Here is a 19,629-nt window from a genome sequence, read left to right on the forward strand (position 1 = left end):
TTTAATATATGACTTTATATGTAGTTTTTATACACACACTATGTGTATATAAATAAAAATTAATACACATTATTATATATAGTTTTTATATGACCTTATATACCTATATAATATATGACTTTATAAAGGTACGTCTACATGCTAATATGTAAGCCTAGACTTAACATAATAAAATGAGAATTTGGAAATTTTGTGTTTAAAGATGGAAATACAATGTCACAAATAGGAAAATGTGGCTACTGCTTTGTTTCCTCATGTGTTTGGTGTCTGCCTTTCATTTTCCTATCTTGGTGTGTGTGGTTTTTCTTAATTTGGACTCAGCAAGCTTGTTGGTCTTGATATAGGAATATGTCAGGAGCTGCCATTAATTTGGAGAGCAACTGAAGTTTTTAATTAATGAGACTGGCATTTCAGTTTTGCTTTCAATCAAAGGACACAAACCATGTTTTTACGAAATAAGATAGGTGATATTTCCATTTTGCAAATGAGAACTGATATATAAGATATTAAATAAAGTTTTTGTGGTCAGCCAGCAGATCAGATGCACAGTCCAAATTAGGAACTAAATCTTAAAGCTTTTCTACTGGACTTCTTCTGATTATACAAAACCTAGAAATAAGCTTTATCTTCACATATGATATTTAGTCGTAAAACATAATTATATTTTATCATATTTTCCAAAATGCTTTAGAATTTCCCCCAGACATGATAGACTTGTGTGTGGTCAATTAAGAGAAAATGTCACTAGTAAAACACATTGAGCATAATGGTTTCCTGCTGATAGGGATATGCCACGAGTGAGATAAGCAAGATGGAGTAATTTATTAAGCAACAGAACACTCCAGGCAGTGCATTTCAGGGGGATTATATCATACCTTTGGTTTTAATACAAAGAACAAGACTAAGAAGTCTAAGTGGCTTTAACCATCCGAGAAATATTATGATGACTTAGAAGTGCCAAGGCTTGGAGCCTATTTTATTACCCTTATGAAATCTAATTTAAACAAGGGAAACAGTAAGATACGCTCATTTGCTGGGCATTATGAACATAATTGGCCATTACTGACACCACTGATGACCAACAAAAACCTCCAGTTGTAAACAGCATTTTAAACAAACCAAACCATATGGGGCTAAAATAATTGCCCACTAGTGATGCTTTCACATCACTTGTTTAACATCTTTGCTAGGTCAAGCATGAGTATTATGATCTATGAAGAAAAGAATACTTCTGTGGGTAATACTTTGAGCACCCATTATTCTATGGTCAAATCCTGTTTATAAAACTATAATTAATGTTCATTTTGTTACAGTGATTGAGAATTGATTAAATCTTGAATGATTCAGACACTTAAAAAATACTTTCTGACATAGCAACACAAATAATTTTTAGAAAATCTACCTGGTTCTGTTTCTCAAGAAAAACCCTTGCATCTTCACCTGCTTTAAAACCCTGCCAGCCCAGTTCAGAAATCCTTCGTTTTACAAGGAAATTAAAAGCAAAATGAACAGAGTGGCATAAGAGACAAAGTGTTTCTATTTTGTGGCTTATATTAAATACAGAATATTGTAATTTTGCATATAACTTCATTATTTTGTCTACATTTAGTTGAAATGTACCAAAGAAATCTTTTCACTGCATTCTGAAGCAAATTATGAGGGTCTACTCTCAAAATAAAATCCTGCAGAACATTAAGCAAGCTGGTAAAGGGTCTGCAGACCAAGTCCTGTGAAGAGAGGCTGAGGGAACTGTGAATGTTTAGTTGGGAGGAGGCTGAGAGGATCCTTATCATCCTCTACAACTACCTGGAAGGAGGTTGTAGAGAGGTAGGTGTTGGCCTCTTCTTTCAAGTAAACACTGACAAGACTAGAGGAAATGACCCCAAGTTCCATCAGGGGAGGTTAAACTAGGTATTTTCAGTAGATATATTTAGATAAATCATCTAATTTAAATTTAATTTAAATTATTTAATTTCACTAGATAAATTCAGGGAAGAATTTCTTTACTGAGAGAATAGTTAGGCAGTGGAATGGGCTGCACAGGGAGGTGGAAGAATAACCAGCCTTGGAAATATTTCAAAAACATGTAGATGAGGCACTTCAGGAAATGCTCTAGTGGGCAGTGTAATACAGATATTGATATACGGATTTTATTTATTTTACTGGGGTGGTAGAAATGTCAACAGTTGGATGCAATGATCTTAGGGGTCTTTTCCAACTGTGACCATTCTGTGATTCCTCTGCAAGTTCTGCATAGAAATTATGCAGCCTTTCACTTTCCCCAAAGAGCAACCTATTATACAAAAAGGGTTTGGAATAACTCTAAATCCTGAAATTCAATTTTTTAAATCATAGGTTTTCTCCAGTAATGGTAAGAGCAAAATGCTCTCTAGACCATTTCATAACAAGAGCCCATAAAGTTGTAGGAAGTTAATAGAAAACCTCCAGGAGACTAAACTAGGTTCTCAGCAAGTATAAATAGATGTTGTGCCATTGCAGTGGGTTGATTCAGTTCATCTCAATGAAGTTTTAAGTAAAGTTTTTAGTAAACACAATTTCCTCTCTCAGGCAGTTCTTCTGTACCAGTTCCCATGGCAGGTTTCCCACATTGCTATGTTCTATTTCCTATGTTCAAATTCTGGGAGCAAAACTTGTGGGAATACCAGGGCTGAAGAGATAGCAAAAAAATGTATAGAATAGCACAAAAGTTGAGCAAAGGCTACATAATATAGCATTAAAATATCTCACTCACACTGGCTGAGGTAGGAAGGGACCTCTGAAGGACATCTTTACTAAACACATCCTGCCCAGGCAGGGCCAACAAGAGCCAGTTGCCTAGGACTGAGTCAATATGGTATTTTTTATTATTTCCCAGGACAGAGATCCCACAATCTCCCTGGATCACTTGTGCCAGTGCTCAGTTAGCTGAGTGGCCCACAGCAGGCACTGCTGAATTGGGTTGTTTATCCCTAGGGACAGGACTTTGCACTTCTCTTTGGGCTTTGTAGAATATATAATAATGGAGGCCTGGGATAAAGCCAAGTTTATGGAAAACAGCAGGAGCAGCAGGACATGATATTAGTTATTCTTATATATATTATATATATCATATATATTATATATATTATTATCTATATTATTAGATATGTGTCATGATATTCAAGAAGAAAGCTGCAGCAATGGGAACCACCAGCTTTGGTGTGAGGAAGAGATTTGAGAAGCCAAGGGGAAAGACTGAGGGAGAGGAAGAGAGAGAGAGGAAACCCACTGAAAAGAAAACCTTAACAATATCTCATGTCCAACTGGCAAAAGCTGATTTTGAAAAGAAGCAAAATACAGAGCTTTTGGCAGTGTATGAGCAAGGGGAAAGAAGAATCCAGAAAATGCGACACTAAATGTTGACTAAATGTCAACATAGCTGAAGTCCTCTGAATCTACAAATTTTCTTCATTTTCAACAGAAATAAAGAACTCAGAGATAAGAGATGTGTGTAACAGAGTCTCATGATGAGCAGTTCAGAGCCAGAAGCATTTGATTTTAATATAGTCCACAGCATAGCATGGCCAAGGCAACAGTCACTGAAAAGTCTCTGCCTTCTTAGTGGTCACTGAATATTGCAGATTCAGTGGCTGTATTGCATAGTAAGACAAAGCATTTCAATGCACATAATTTTTGTTTAAATGAAGGGCTTGTGTTCAGAAGGAAAAAAAAATATTAACAGTTCAAACAATTTTTATCAATTGAGCCTCCCCAGTCACATTGCAGCCCTATCCTCAAAACTCTCTTCCAACCAAAAATTGCATGTATCTTAAAGTTACAATAATAATGTGTATAAAGATATACACACTGATGTCTGTTATGAATTGATGTAAAATTAAAAGGACTACCGAGAGAAATTATACCTCTATATTACAAGAGTCTCAAAATGATACTTAGGCTGATCTTTCCTATATCAGGCAAAAAGAAACTGCATGCCAAGTTCAAGACCTAAGTTTAAATTACATAATAAACAGTGGTAGTCTACCTTTAAGGAAAGAACTAAAAATAAACTTTGCTACCACGTATGACAGTAACCATAAACCTGCATTAAAAGCTTACTGAACTGGAATGTGCTGACTCTAACCTACAGATAATGATACAGTGATTTTCTCTGATGTTTCAAAAATTGCAAAAGGTTAAAACTTGTTAGCAGATTTTGATCAGAATGTCAGAGTCAAGGCTGAAAAAGAAATACAGTGACATCATGGACCAAAGCTATCCACTAACATTTTCAGAGTTTTGGACCATTTCAGAAGAAACAAGCAAAAGAAATCATTTCTGTTTCAACCAAAAATAGGTCATGAGTTTCCTTTAAGACTGACTTGTAATTTTCCATCAAAGGTCTCTTTTGTCTGCAGAGCCATGGCAGGGCTGGATCCAGCCTTTGTGGCTACAGATCTATCCTCTTGCTGGAGGACAGGGAAAGAAGATGACACCAGAATGCAGTTGCTGGTCCCTGACACAGAATTCAGTGCTATCAAAGCACCAGCAATCCTTGGTTCATGTTGCTTTGTTTCTCCCAGTGCAGGACATAAAAGCATCCTTGGCTCTATGTTTTGACAACAAAAAATGAGTACTTTGTCATTTTTTTAAATCAGCAGTTGCAAGACTTCCTAAGAGAAGACGACAATGTTTGAAATGTCCCATGCTGTCACACTTAAAATATGCCAGTCACAATTACTAGCAACTGATTTGCTACTCCAAACCAAATAAAACCTGCAGAGTTTTTCAGCTGGATGAAGAGCTGATGAATAAAAACAGAATCAAAAGTACCACAGTAGCCAGTTAGCCTGTCAATAGAAATTACTTTCAGTTGTCTGTATTCACAAGGATTAGTAAATGGCAATGCTTCAGCTAATGTAATTTTTGTTTTATTCCAGTTCAATGTGAAATACATTATAAATGGATCTGACTCTTTTTCATTGGATTTCTGAGGTCTTCTGAGCCTTTATGTTTAATTTGGTCTATAAGTTTTGCATATTTTGGTATAAACCCTACTGGATTTGTGTCATTTTTCCTTCTAGCAAATTAAGGACTGTACTCTTGATTGAAGGAGAGACTTATCAATATCTTCCTCTCACTCAGTAGGAATCAAGTGAAAAATCCAATTGGCAGGGTGGTAAGATCTCTCTCTCTGCAAATAAATGTGTCTAACCTCCAAAGTTCCATAAATTTCTTTTTCTGAAGTCCCCAAACAGTTCTGGTGCTGCCAGCAGCCATGTCCCACCAGCAGCTGCACCTCTTGACCCTATTCTCATGTGAAGTTGGTGAAGATCATCTTAATTCCTTTTTTTTTTCCTTTTCCCATTAAATTCTGGGGGGGGTTGGTCATTTGGTCTTCTTTTCATCTGATTTCTTCATCTTCATGCTTAATTCAAGGCTTCCCTCTAAGGCTTGCTCTAGCACTCATTTTTCCTGACTGGTCAGAAAAAAAAACATCTTTGTAAGGTAACTGACCATCTATTGAAGGTCTCCCTTGCTGGCTACTGGACCTATGACTTTAGAAACTTTGGGACAGTGGGTGACACAGGCTTGCATAAATATCAGGCAAACAATTCAGATATAATTCCTGTGACTAAAGGGTGGGATTAAGCCAGCTTTGCCTCCTTTAAACCTTTGCTGGGCAGTTTCCCATAAAGCTTTTAGGGACTAATGATGTTGGGAGTAAATCAGGGATGCTAAGGTTAGTACCAAGCAATAAATGTATGTAAAATTACTCACAGTCATGCCATAAGAAACTAATTCACAAGTTTTAACCTAACAGGCAGACAGATGTGATGAGTCCAGCTCTGCAATGGACCAACTGCTCTCTCACAGTTGGATTCCCTAAACAGTTACACTGGGAATATTTTGGATAGAAAGACTTTATAAACCCACCCACATACATTAAAAAAAACACTTTTGTAGCTCTCAGCTCTCAGCTGGCCCTGAAGTATTTATTTGCTTTAAAAAAAAAAAAATCACCAGCAACATGAAGCAATCTCTTCAGCTTTCCTCAGCTGACCATCATTGCTCAACACAAATGATAATTTTAAAAGTTGATGAGTTCAAAAGCATACCCCTTGTGGAAACTGTCAGCTTCAGCTTTACTTCCTGTTTTGGACAGTGGTGTTAATTTAGCTTCTTTCCCTCCTAGGAGTTTCATACTTGATTTTCATGCATACCTTTAGCTACTATGGATGTCATTTCATCGCTTCTAGCAGGGAATAGTGTAATTTCTAAATTACATGTTGTCAGTGCTATATAAACACGATGCTTTTACCTACAGTGTTCCATTCAAACTCATGTTATAATCTATAAAACTATCTGGGAGTTCTGAGGCTGCAGAGGCCATGGCTCTTTGTAGAAAAAATGCTGTAACAAATGGGAGTGCCTGCAATGCCAGTAGTGACTGATGAGCAACTACATCTACGTGCCAGAAAGTTTCAGTTCTGTTTTGGTTTAAAGTATTATCTAAATCTTTGTTCTCATTTGAACCTGTGTTTTCTTACTCCACTCTGCACTGCAACCCTAATTTGTAGATCAGACTTTTTAGTCTATACCAGCTCAAGATCTTTAGTCCCTGATGTATTTTGGATGCATGGCTTAAGCTCTGCCAGAAGAGGTAGCTTGGGAATACAAACAACATTGGGAGTAGCCTGGGATACACCAGATGTGAGTGAGAATGCATCCAGGAAAGCCAAAGAAGATTGAATGTAAACATTATATAAGAAAACCAAGATAAATCAGAAGAGGGATGAAATAATATCAGTTAAAATAGGACAATTTAGTACTGATGACTAGTCTAAATTTAGTTCAAATCCCAACATTTTCTGTCTGACTGCACAAGAACATAGCACTCACATTAACTATGAACAATTATGCAGCAGATGATGAGTAATACATTTTATTTCCAGAGAAAAATAATCTTTCTGTAATTAGACAACTACAAATCAAAACAGGCTCGCACGCAGTGCTCTGAACTTCTCACAATTCCCACCCTGGGCAGCAAAATATCTTAGAAACCTTAGAGTACAGGGCTTTCTGATGCTCCCAGTCCCTCGTGGGCTGTGGAGGGGAGGCAGGAAAGAAGAAAGTCTCTATAGCAACAGGAAAGACAGATTTTTCTCTCAGAGGCAGTTTCCCTCTGTCTCTTACCTTGCTGCACAAAGGATCCGTACACGAACCACATGGAGTTGTAGAGGGTTGTGGAGGTCATGGATCCCATTTGAAGACGTGGGGGGTTGAGCCAGTTCAGGAGGTAGACCAGGAGCCCTACTAAGAGCACAGTGCCAGCTATGCATGCCCAGAGGGAGAGGTCAAAAGGTGCCAAGCAGGCAAACATGTCCACTGTCTTCTCTGCCTTCCGAAGCAGCACGCCCACCGAGTAGTCCATGTAACGCGTTGTGAAGTCCACCACGTTCTCCCTGTCAGGGGTGATGGTGAGGGCAGAGATCCCTATATCAGCTCTCTGAGGAAAGAGAGGGAAAAAAAACACGCGTTAGGAGGAGATATAGAAAAAAGAGATCTTAGTTCCTCGTGATTATGGCAGCTAAATTTACAGAGAAGCGGGTGTCAAGGCCAATATTGCAGAAATGTGACTGAGGCTTGAACAGAATAGCTGTGCCGCACATCTTAGTTTCTGTAACCACCTGCTGGACTCAGGCACAGCTTTCCATATTGTTATTTTCCATGGAACAAAATACTTCAGATGAGGTTAACAGCAGGAGGAACTACACTTCTGGTAATTTTTCTCACTGAAGCCATCGTTGTCATTGTGGCAAGAGGCAAACCTTGTGTATAGCATTTCCAATCAGAGGAAATTAGTTGCCTGACAGCTGCATGATATCTAACATTTTGATGACATGATGATGATGATGACAAAGCACCACTTCATGATAAAGGGCATGTCATATATCTTGGGACTTTTGGGTCACTTAAAATTCTGAAAAAACATCAATTATGGATGCAGAGTCTGAAGTGCAGAAGATATTTCACGCAGTTCCTTTATTATTTATTCCTCTGTATCCTCCTGATAAGCAATTCTTCTGTATGCCAACTTGGCCTCCAGCTACCTTGGACTTGTTTTGTGCCATTTACACTTTTAGTAATCTAAAAAATACATTTCAGGCGAGAGGAAGATGAATAAAATTTCTTGATGTAATCATTGTACTTCACAACACGTCTGGGTTTTAGGTCTCCAGAGATACCAGGCACAACTACAGCAGGTGCTGTTTTACTTATCACAACTACAATTAGAACTGTAGTGAAAACAAGAAAGGGTATTTAAAGCAGATATGTTAACACCACTTTAAAATGACCAAATACTGAACAAAAAGACTATAGATTATAGACATTTTAATATGAAAAATATTATTTAAAATACTTTAGCTGCTACCAGTTTGATTTAATCCATTTCTGTTCTGTCTCAAGTGGTGTGTGGTCCTTTAAAAGGGGGGGAGGAGAGCACAAAGGTTTCTAAGTCTCAGTTCTGTGTTAAATTGTATTAAAAATTTCATTCTTCTTGCCCAAAGAAGACAGAGATTGAATGCTTCTTAGAAATGTGATGTGAAATATTAAGTGAGAAGGTATGCCAGCTGAAACTGATTAAAATCAAATTTGCAAATCATCTGGACTCTTAATACCACCTGCAAAACACTGCAGCCTACGGTATGAACACACTTTTAGGCACAGTGCATTGAAGACTTCAGTTTAAATGATGTTACTTGAACTTTATATTAATTGTTCACTGTCTTGAGAAAGTGGTAGAAGATAGCTGGAGGCTAATGACTTGGACAAAAAGAATGTTTGAAAATATTGATCTGCTTAAAAGACATTAATTGAAGCTTCAGCTTTAATTTGTGGATTAGATTCTCTGGTGTCCTAAGTGGAGATGTGCTGATGTGCACTCCTGAAAGCATGGAACCTTGAATTCACATCATGTCCCTTCCTAACAATTTTTTGAGTGATGATTTAACTGCCCTTTGCCCAAGGGGAGCAGCAAAATCAGTCAGTAAACCAAGTAAACATTTAATCAGAATTGTCCATGGACACACTGAGATTGAGTCTCTATCCTCTGCTTATAAAACTTCAGTCAGGCAGTGACTCCAGTGATTCACAATATCTGCTAATGGTCAAGTCCTAGATCCAGTGAGCAAGCTGCAAAGCAGCCATAAGTTGTTTCCCACAGTTATGAAATGTTTATTAAAAATAATTTCCAAATATATAAATCTAAATGTTTTGAGGTTTTTTTTCCTCAATGTATATCAACAGTAAAGTAGGTAAAATAGGAATTCAGGATAAAAGGAGGACACATGGAAACAAAAAGTCTTAGACTGTTTAACTTCAGCTGTGTTATTAATTATCAGCATGTTACTAAAATCCTTGCTTACCACATTATATTACTGTGAGGTGGCAGTTCAAGTTGTACTTGTAAGATGTTTAAGTCTCCACTGATAAGCAGCTTACATAAGAGACTTCTACCAAACAGCAGATTACTGTAGGACTGGGTGACTAATAGAACTTTTTCTGCTTTTTATCATTTTCTTTTTAAGAGATATATTTTTCCATGAAATATATCGAAAGGCATTGCATGAAAACACACAGCATGTGGTACTTGTGGAAATGCTGCTGCTATTTTACATCTCTGGGGAGCAGTCTCTCCAAATTCCCCAGCATTATGGTTCCACTCTGGTTAGCAGCAATCTATAAAGAGGAATAATGGAAATATTGCATTTCCTTTGTCATCCTGCAGCAACCATCCTGATGTCACTATGTCTTATGATTAAACAGTGGTAGTAAAGTAAAAATACAGGAAGAAGAGAGGTAAGTCCTGACTTTCCAGTACTCTGAAGTCACACTGGAATATGACAATAATAATAACTTAATAATAACAATAATCTTAACCTACTGTACTCAGTCATAAAACCAGTCAGCCAAAGAACCATATGTTTAACACAAACTAAGCTTAAGTTTATTGGTTGATCTACTGATGGTGAACATTCTTAATTATGTATAGATTCTGTCAACTTGGATCAAAATTAGAAGACAAAACAATTTAAATGCTTGTCATTAACATGTCAAATTGGATCAGAGAAGATGTCAGGATGAAGTCAAGGTTTACTTAGTGCTTCTGAGACAGAATGAAAAATGCTTGCAATTATGTCAATATTTAGATGTAAAGCTGCCAATCTAAATTATAATAATGTAAAACTCTTCACTCATTAAGTTTTTGCAGTGCCAAAACCAACCAGCCCTCAGCATCTTACATGTCTAACACATTTCTGATGAATGAAAGTGTGATGCCTGAAACTGACTGACTGAAATTAAAAAAACAGCAGAGGGCATTACTTTTCTTTATGTGTCCTGCTTAGGAATTTATATTCCTCAACAGCAGTTCTCCTGGGGTCGTTGTAGAACACCATTACCAGGATCATGAAATCCAAATTAAATTACTAAAAGGTACTGATAGCATTGTTACTGGTGTCACAGAACCAGCTCACCAGTAAAGCCTAGAAATCTCTGAAACACCCCTATGCTATTGTTTAAGCAAACACATCCTGTACATGTAGAAAGCAATCTTATTAATTTGTTTAGTGATGAAGGACGGGGAAAATAAATGAATCTTTTAAAATTGCTCCTGCAAGGCCCTTCATTTTATCCATTTTCAATAAAGTTTCAATAAATGCTGGAAGCAAGAAACCACAGTCCTAAATGTTTCACAGTTACTAATATGGACATGCAAAAATTAATCAGAGAAACATTTTGGTTAACACATATCCACCCAAATGATTCTCCTTTTACTCTGCTCTTATTTTCTTGTTCTCATTTTGTCCTCCTTGTATGCCTTCTTCCTTCCTATGCTACTCCCCTTTGGAAGATGCCTTGGAAAACATTTTTATTAAGAGGCTTCCACTTGGCTTGCAGTTCCTCTTAGAAATGTTTTGGTATTTACTTAGTTTTCATTTTCTGGTGGACCTAAGAGGAATCAGACAGTGATCCCTATGCTTTTTGCTTCATAGAATCATGGAATCGGTTGGGTTGGAAGGGACCTCAGAGATCATCAAGTCCAACCCTTGATCCACTACCACTGCAGTTCCCAGCCCATGGCACTGAGTGCCACATCCAGGCTCTTTTTAAATATCTCCAGGGATGGAGAATCCACCCCTTCCCTGGGCAGCCCATTCCAATGTCTGATCACCCTCTTGGTAAAGAAATTCTTTCTAATGTCCAACTTAAACCTCCCCTGGCACAACTTGAGACCTCTTGTGCCCTCTTGTCTTGCTGAGAGTTGCCTGGGAAAAGAGACCAACCCCCCCCTGGCTCCAACCTCCTTTCAGGGAGTTGTAGAGAGTGATGAGGTCTCCCCTGAGCCTCCTCTTCTCCAGGCTGAACAGCCCCAGCTCCCTCAGCCTCACCTCATAGGATCTGTGCTCAAGTCCCTTCACCAGCCTGGTTGCCCTCCTTTGGACCTGCTCCAGCACCTCAATCTCCTTCCTGAACTGAGGGGCCCAGAACTGGACACAGGACTCAAGCTGTGGCCTCACCAGGGCTGAGTACAGGGGCAGAATCCCTTCCCTGGACCTGCTGGCCATGCTGTTCCTTCCTAATGGCTCATCATGGGTAAAAAAACCTGGCCATCAAGTTAGCATGATGAAATTTGGGAAACAATGGTTGATGGATATGAATACTTTGGGAACTTCAGAAATGTGCTGGAAAGCCTACTGTCCTCTCCCAAAAGAGGCATTAGCCACTCCTCTTGCCTGTCACACAGCTTTATTCCTCTGTGGTAATGTGGACTTGAGGGCAAATAAAGTCAGTACTGTGAAAAGACACAGGTAACTAACAGCAAGAGAAAGATTTGTGGTAAAGCACTGTCCTGCTGAGATGGATTTAGCCTCTACACAGAAAGCTGCTGCTCTCTGAACTAATCCTGTTTGTGAGCTAGAGCTCTACAGGATTCACTGAAAGCCCTGGTCATTTGATGGGAGGGGAGCAAGAGCACCACAGGACTCTCTTAAAGAGCACATATCCTCTGTAGAACTTCTGCTTCAGGTGCTTAGCAAACAAAGAGCTTCCCATAGCATGGTTACACTCAGTTTATTTTGACAGGATGGATGGAGCAAGGGTTTCCCTAATGTAGGTCCTGAAAACCAAAGGAGGGGAGGTTTGAATCAGTTTTCAAATTCAAATCCAAGACCAGTTGCTTTCTTCCCAACTCATTCCTGGCTCAATGCACTAACAGGAAAAGAGCCTTCCCTCTGTTTCTGGGTTTCCTCCACATGTTGGCCAGACTATCATGTAAGAATTGGTTAAAAACCAAGGAAATGCTCTGTTTTAAACAGGTTAGACCTCTAATTTAAACCTACTCTCTGCTCCTTTGCTTCCCCTTACGAAGCTGCCAAGCCAAATATCTATCCAAGCAGATAGATATTGAGTTCTGGAAGCAGAACTTAGTTCACAGTAAATAAGAAAGCAACCTTTCAAGAACAGCTTGCACTTGGTAAGGGGTAGATATACACTGGCTGCTTGCCCAGAAGTTCTCTTTTGCCTAAAGAGGGACAGAGAATGGGAGAGAAGAACACAGTGAAACTTTACTGTTAATTATATAAGGGGGAAGGAAAATAAAAAACTATACAATGCCACAGTATCATGACAATGTGGTGTTTTTTAATTCCAAATTAAGTTCCACTAAGTCTTCATACTTTCTTATTATTCATGAAGATTTCATATCCAATAAGATTAATTTACAGCAAAATTAGAGCAGACTTTTAAATCTGTTCCACTCATGACCTCTATTCACAGAACTAGGTGGTGAAGTGTATTATAGTAGACAGAGAGCACCTACTCTCTGTCTACTAAGGAGATCAGAATGCCATAGATATTTTACAGTGAGACATTTGATTTCTGTTCTTTCAAGTTCTGCCTTATGACTCGTTCACTGCAAACGAATAAAAAATGTTCCAGATCCACTTGCATTTCCAGACTCATTTAGGACTAAGACCCCTTTAGCCTGTGTTTTGCAGTGCTCTGCTGAGTCTTTTGCTGATTTACCACAGAGAGCAAGGGACAGTGTAACATCAAATCTAAGGAGCAGGAAAAATTATTCAAAAAAATCAATGGCCTTTGTGGTGGAGTATCTCAAAATTAGACAAAGGATTTTTCATTAAAGTTTAGAAGATATAGGAAAATATAGGAAAATATTGTTCTATTGTATGGCTCCATCTTACCATTATGGTCACAGAATTCCATCTTCCAGCTTTATAAGGGCAGAGATGGCAAATGAAGTTTATTACTACAGTGCCCAATCATGAAGTGTGCCATGGGTATGGCACGTGATTGTTTTCTGACAGGCTTTCTGCTGTCCAGGGCAGCAGTATAGGTTAAACCTATCACAATTTTATTTTTTTCCCCATAAGACCTTTTTTTCCCTTTTCTGATATATTTTTTCTTTCTTTACTGCAAGACTTATTTTCCATAATTTTACTAACTTTAGCTGGTTTTTTTTTCATTATTAGGCCTTGTATTTGACCACATTGCTCCTTAATTTTTGATGTTATTATGGATTAAATGCAACCTGCAGATTTGGAAAAGAACTTCCATAAACAATGAGTAAAGTTATACTGCAAATATTTAAGGAAAAACAACAAATGTAGGTCTCTGTTGCTTTAAAATTTGCTTCTAGAGGTTAGCTAAGTGCAAATAAAATAAATATTCTCACAGTACAAATGAGACATCAGCTGAATAGAATAGAGGCTGAGTAGCCCTGACTTTCTCTCTTAATGGGAGAAACTGCAAACAGACAAAATGTAAAAAGTGGAAAGAAATAGAAAAATATGGCATGTTTATTTGGTTGATTTTACTTATGATACAATATTGAATACTTAATGTAAAATTAAGTAGGCTAAAGGCTTTATTAATTACAGAATAGAGAACATGCTACTCTTGATTCATGCATCTATGTAATGTAAGTGTTGTTAGATACCAATAAAACATTTTATGTTGATTATATACTTCACGTATTCATCACACCAACATTTTTCTCAGTGCTATACATTATTTATGTAATGTATCACTAATTACTACAACACCAATTTTTCATCTTTCGAACAGCCTCTTCAGCTCATTTGTGTCAGGTCTTGCCAAATTAATTAGGATGTTGTGCATCCCATTATTTGACTGTAGTAGTCAGATTTCATACTGCAATACTGTGGGTGGAAAAACGAAATTGCCTTGCTTCCCAATAGTTACCAGTAAGCATCTTTTCCATCTTTTTTTTAGCACCCAATGCACTCAGGCATCCATCCTCTCAAACACTGGTGACACAGGCAGAAAGTGCCTGTGAAAAAGTTACTGGCTGGTGCAAACATAACACACTGCACATTACTTAGCTTTTAATAACCTTACCTTAAATACCAGTTCTCCTATCAGTCCATTCCATGACCCATCATCCTGAGGGCTCCCATACTTGTGATCCGGGGCCACATAAATTTCATATTTAAATCCAAGGTAAGTGGCCAAGGCATCCAAGACATCTATTGAGAAGCCTTGATACTTTTTTGGTTTTCCCAGCACATTTTCAGACACCATGACAAAGGGCTCTTCCTAGAGAGAAAAACCAGGAGGCAACTATTAGTAAAGAAATAATAAGCCACATTTGGGTCTCTACTACATAGTTCAGAAGTAAATCTTATGCTGTAACACTGCAACTGGAATGCTTTTCAGTAATGCCTTCTCTCTTCATTTATGCTCAGCAGGACAGACATGCACTCATGTCTGCCCATAAATACAAAAAATACAGAAAATTCAACAGTGGTGCCAAGTTCCACTGGCTGGGCACTGTATCTAACAAACACAACCACTAATTCATGCTGTAAGGAATGGAAAACATGGCAATATTTGTTATGCTGCAGAAGCATCCATTTCTCTTGTGCTCTACTGAAATCTGAAGCTGAATCAGCTTACAGTTGATTTTTAAAATTTCTGTCCAAAAAGCCTCCATTTGATGAGTTTAGGGAGAATCAATTATGGGACTTAATTTTATCTAGAAGAATAATCGGTGAATATTCATGAAAAAGATGACAATAATAATGGATGCAAATAGATACTGGAAGTGGGAATCAGTTGGCAAAATTTCCAAACAATATGCCTTTCTTTCCCTTTTCCCCAAGATCTGTAATTCTTTTTTCCATTTTTAAATTAATATTTCTGGTAACATTATCAGAAAGAGATTACTTTTTTTTGCTAACTTTAATTTTTTCCCCCTTTTATTCTTCCTGTTGAGTATTTAGTTTCTGGACACTCTCCTTCACATCTTTCTGAAATTGAACATGAAAACAGATCATATTTCTGAGCACAACAAAAATGTGTTTATCACAGATGGATAATGATGGAGAATCCTTGCTTGAACTACCTAAGTAGAACTAAAGTATCAAATCCCTCAAAAAGCATGAAGGCACTGTTACACCTAGGTATTTGTTTTGAAATATTCTACATCTCTTCCTTTTAATTCTTTAAGTTGTGCTGTAATTTATTATGGATTCATCAGAAAAACTTATTCTGAGGTGCAAAAACTTCCTTCTAGCAAAGCCATGACAAGCACATGAAACTACTTCCTGACCACCTCCTCCTAGTCTGCATAACCCACAAGCATACAAAAGAAAACAGATTTTATTTTCCATAATATTTGTGGCCCAAACTTTAATTGTATCCCCAGAGGCATTTTTGGTTTTCTTTAAATGATTTTTATTATTCTACTACTCATCTTTGTCAATCACTTTGAGCCCAAAATACCTTTCAAAAATTATTCACTAATACTTCACTAAATGTTTTTAATTTCTTACTATGTCACTCTATATTAAAAGGTACCACTGAGTAGCAGGCATGATGTTCTTAGAATAAGAAAGTATAATTTGTAAATGTTTCAGTTAACATGCACAAGGATAACCAAATGCTGAGGATGCTGCCCAAGAAGCAAGGATGCAACCAGGCTGCACTGGGAGGTTCTTCTTGTCTGACTGCAAGAAATTCAGAAAGCCAAAAGAAAACCCCAAACCTGTCAACCCCCCAAACAAAAAATGACAGGAAAAACAAACAAACAAAAACCAACCAACAAAACCCAAAGCACCAGGATTTTGGCTGTTTCACGTTATATTTCCCAGCTTTCAGACAGAATTTCTTTCTTCCAAATTTTCCAAGATCAGTCAAATGGAGTAAAGCAAGTGAATTTTTAAGGTTCTCAAGTACCTGGGTTCCCAGAACACTGAAGGAACTGAGTACTAAGTTGATGAAGGCCACTCCAAAAAAAAAAAAAAAAAAGACAAGAGTCAATTTAGCTTTTTTGCTCATTGTGATGAGAGATTTCCTACATATAGACTCAAAACTTCTGTAAAAAATTACTTCCACAAAAAAACCCCCACCAAACTGTAATTTGTGAAGCTAAGTACATTATGCACTAACGATATGTGTGTGTAGAAAGGGTGTTTTATAAGTTGATAATTTTCATATTAGAAAAGATTTATTCTGTAACTTCAAAGTTATTAGAACATAGTTGCTTATACTCTGAAATTTTATTGTTAGTTAAAAAGCAATTGCTAATTGTACTGATTTAAATCACTGTTGTGCTTCGTGACTGATTTCAGTCTTTTATTAAGCTACCTAATCTTGCTTGCTGCTGAGATATTTTATAAAAAACCCCAGTGTCCAGTGTGATATAAATTTAATTAAATACAATGAAACAGATTAATGCAAAGCAACTAACACTTCCCAATTTCTACTGAAGTCTGGATAAGGGAAATATTTAATCATATTCCAAACAAAACTTATCTATTTCTCTGGTTTTTGTAATTGTTTTCATTTATCATTAGACACTGAACGAGGACAAAAATATTTGTCTTCATTATTTTCCCTCATAAATGCTGCAAGCTGAAAATATACCAGTTGGGGTTTTGTACACTAGGAGGTTGTTATGGGATCTCCAGTGGAAAGAGAGATATATCCTTACAATATTGGTGTTAAAATGACTCTCTCCATCTTTCAGAAAGCAGATGTTGCAGGAAGAAAAAAATATCCCAAACCCAGGCAATGTATTTCTCAGCTACTGAACAGAAAGAATAATGAGAACAAAAAAGAAGGGTCAGAAACTCACAAGTTAACTAATGAGTTGGCAAAATTCACCTGGATGAAGATGCTTCCGTTTGACCCCAATAAATTAAAGAAAATCTTGATACATTTACTCTCCAAAGCAAGTCTTAATTGACTAGATATGACTATATAAGCAGGTCTTTTCCAGAGAAGTCACACAACTGCCATCCTTTGAGGTATTCAAAACTCACCTGGACACAGTCCTCAACACCTGCTCTAACATTAATCTTCACAAAGATGCCATCCAAAGGTCCCCTTCTAACCTAAACTCTTATGGGATGCAATGAAGTGTTTCCTGCTTCTCCTTTTTTTCCACTTTTGGAGACACCTCTCCAGGGGACCGATGAGCCTCTATGGGGCAAAAGCAGACTTCACAACCAGGGAAGTGTGGAAAAGCAAAAAAAAAATCACAATGTGTGTGACCAAAAAACATTTAGCTAGAAGGATGATCTCCTTCACTGGGATCCATGGTCATCAGATATGTTTAGGGAATGGTTTTGCAGTCAACCTCAATGGAGATAATTCAAGAGAGGAGCTACTTTCCTTCTACTTTACCCCCAAAATGCCTCCTTGTCAACTGAATGCAGCATTACCAAGTCTGTTATAAGGGTTCTTCCTTAAAATAGCATTATGATCCTCACTGATTTCTTCTTGGCATCTAAGCAATGCTGCCCTGATAGAGATGAGGATGTGTTTAAGACTCAGTGTCTTAATGGTCAGAGGATTTTTACTCAGTGTTGTGGTTTAACCCTGGTAGAAAGCCAGGCACCACGTAGCCAATACTACCTGGAGCAAAATGAAAGTCAGAAGTAAAAGTTCATATTGGATGAAGCTGTGCATATTGCTTTTTACAGCTCTAGGAAGGCAAAATTGGGTTCCAGAGATGATAAGACCCTGAGCATGAGAAGCTGCAAAAGGTTAGCAGACTAGAACATCCTAGGAAGGCTAAAGACAGACCCAAGATTAAGGCAACATGGCATAAAGAAAGGAAAGTGATAGGAGAGATGGCATGATAGGACAAGTATATGTGAGAAGCAGCTCACAAAAACATTTGTCTCCATTCATTTGGCTCTTATCACTAGATGTATAAAAGTTTTTAAGGAAAAAGTGAAACATGAAGACTTATAGGGGTTAACAGCATGCTATGTATTAAGATTGATATAATTTAATATCCTGCTCCCATCAGGGCAAGTAGCTACCTTCTCATACAACAGCTTGGGTGATGCTTGATTCCCTCATTAAAGTAATTCTACAACTTAGCCATCACAAATCCACTCAATTTTTTTTTTTTTTTTTTTTTTTTTTTTTTTTTTTTGAGGTGAGTTGATCTGATTGCCAGTTGTCCAGACAAATTCCACAGCCAGGACAAGCGATTGAGTAAGGCTATACAAGCAGAAGTGAGAAAGTACCAAAAATGTGCCCTTTTTGGTATCAGGGGATGGCTAGGCAGCTCAGACATATTACCCAAAACTATCTTCAGATGTGCAACACAACATTATTTGAATACATTTCAAAAATTAGGGTTTATCACTGAAATACTCAGTTGAGTAAGGAGTGTTATGAATATTTTCCACATGCAGAAGTGAAGTGCACAGGTTTCATGACTGTTCTGTGTGAATCCAAGTGTGCTGGGGCAGGGACAAATGCCTTAACCACAGACTGCTTTCCCTCTATCTTGTTTTAAAACTTCAACACATTTCTACTTATACACAGAATCACAGAATCATAGAATCGGCTGGGTTGGAAGGGACCTCCGAGATCATCAAGTCCAACCCTTGATCCACTACAATCTGTTTTAATAAACTGTGAGTGTAAAATCAGGAAAACCAATAGAGTGAAGCAAGAATTAGATAAGGACAAAGTTGAGACCCAAAAATGAGATGTTTAGACTCAGGGAAAGCAAAGTCTTACTCTTGAAAGGACTCCTTGCCAGGGTAAAACTATGAGTGGACAACAGAGATTGCAATGTGCCCCAGTCCAGGGAGAGCTGATAGCAGGGCAATATGGGCACAAAAAGAAAATGTCACATCCAAGACCCATCCCTCAGCCCCTGCCCTGAATTTTACATAGTGGAAAATAGTAGACAGATAACTCGTTTCATTTTATTTTAAACATATCTGTGGAAATCAGAGGTTGACAGTATAGCTTGGAGCAGTCTAGATGCAAGATTAGTGGGAAAAAAATGCTACACTTCACTGCTTTTTTCAACAAGATAAAGGCTAAGACTTTTGACTATTCAGGCTTTAGGTTGTGGTTCACATAAAAATGAAGTAACTCAAGGCCTTGTGAGTGCTTTAGGAGTTGAAGATTAAAAGTATGAAATGTAATTATTTACTCTGATGCAATTCTCAGACATTGGCCAATAATTTGGATGTAGCTGATGTGTCATAACCTTTTATATGATTTACTAGACCACTTAATAAAGTTAAAAGGGAAGCTAAAAGTTTGAAAACAGAAGGAGCAATACTC

At 37.6% G+C, this 19,629-nt stretch overlaps 1 protein-coding gene across 1 annotated transcript in view; it reads right to left on the reverse strand.

Annotated features, from left to right (window-relative positions):
- GRID2 (glutamate ionotropic receptor delta type subunit 2) overlaps nucleotides 1–19,629 on the reverse strand; it is a 683,099-nt gene that overhangs the window by 113,852 nt on the left and 549,618 nt on the right. The window contains exons 10-11 of the mRNA XM_071742831.1: nucleotides 14,425–14,622; nucleotides 7,177–7,489 (exon numbers count right to left, since the gene is read on the reverse strand). Coding sequence (XP_071598932.1) covers nucleotides 7,177–7,489; nucleotides 14,425–14,622 — 511 coding nt within the window. The remainder of the gene's footprint in view (nucleotides 1–7,176; nucleotides 7,490–14,424; nucleotides 14,623–19,629) is intronic.

This window comes from Heliangelus exortis, chromosome 4 (genome assembly GCF_036169615.1).
Source record: "Heliangelus exortis chromosome 4, bHelExo1.hap1, whole genome shotgun sequence".
Classification (NCBI taxonomy): Eukaryota; Metazoa; Chordata; class Aves; order Apodiformes; family Trochilidae; genus Heliangelus; species Heliangelus exortis.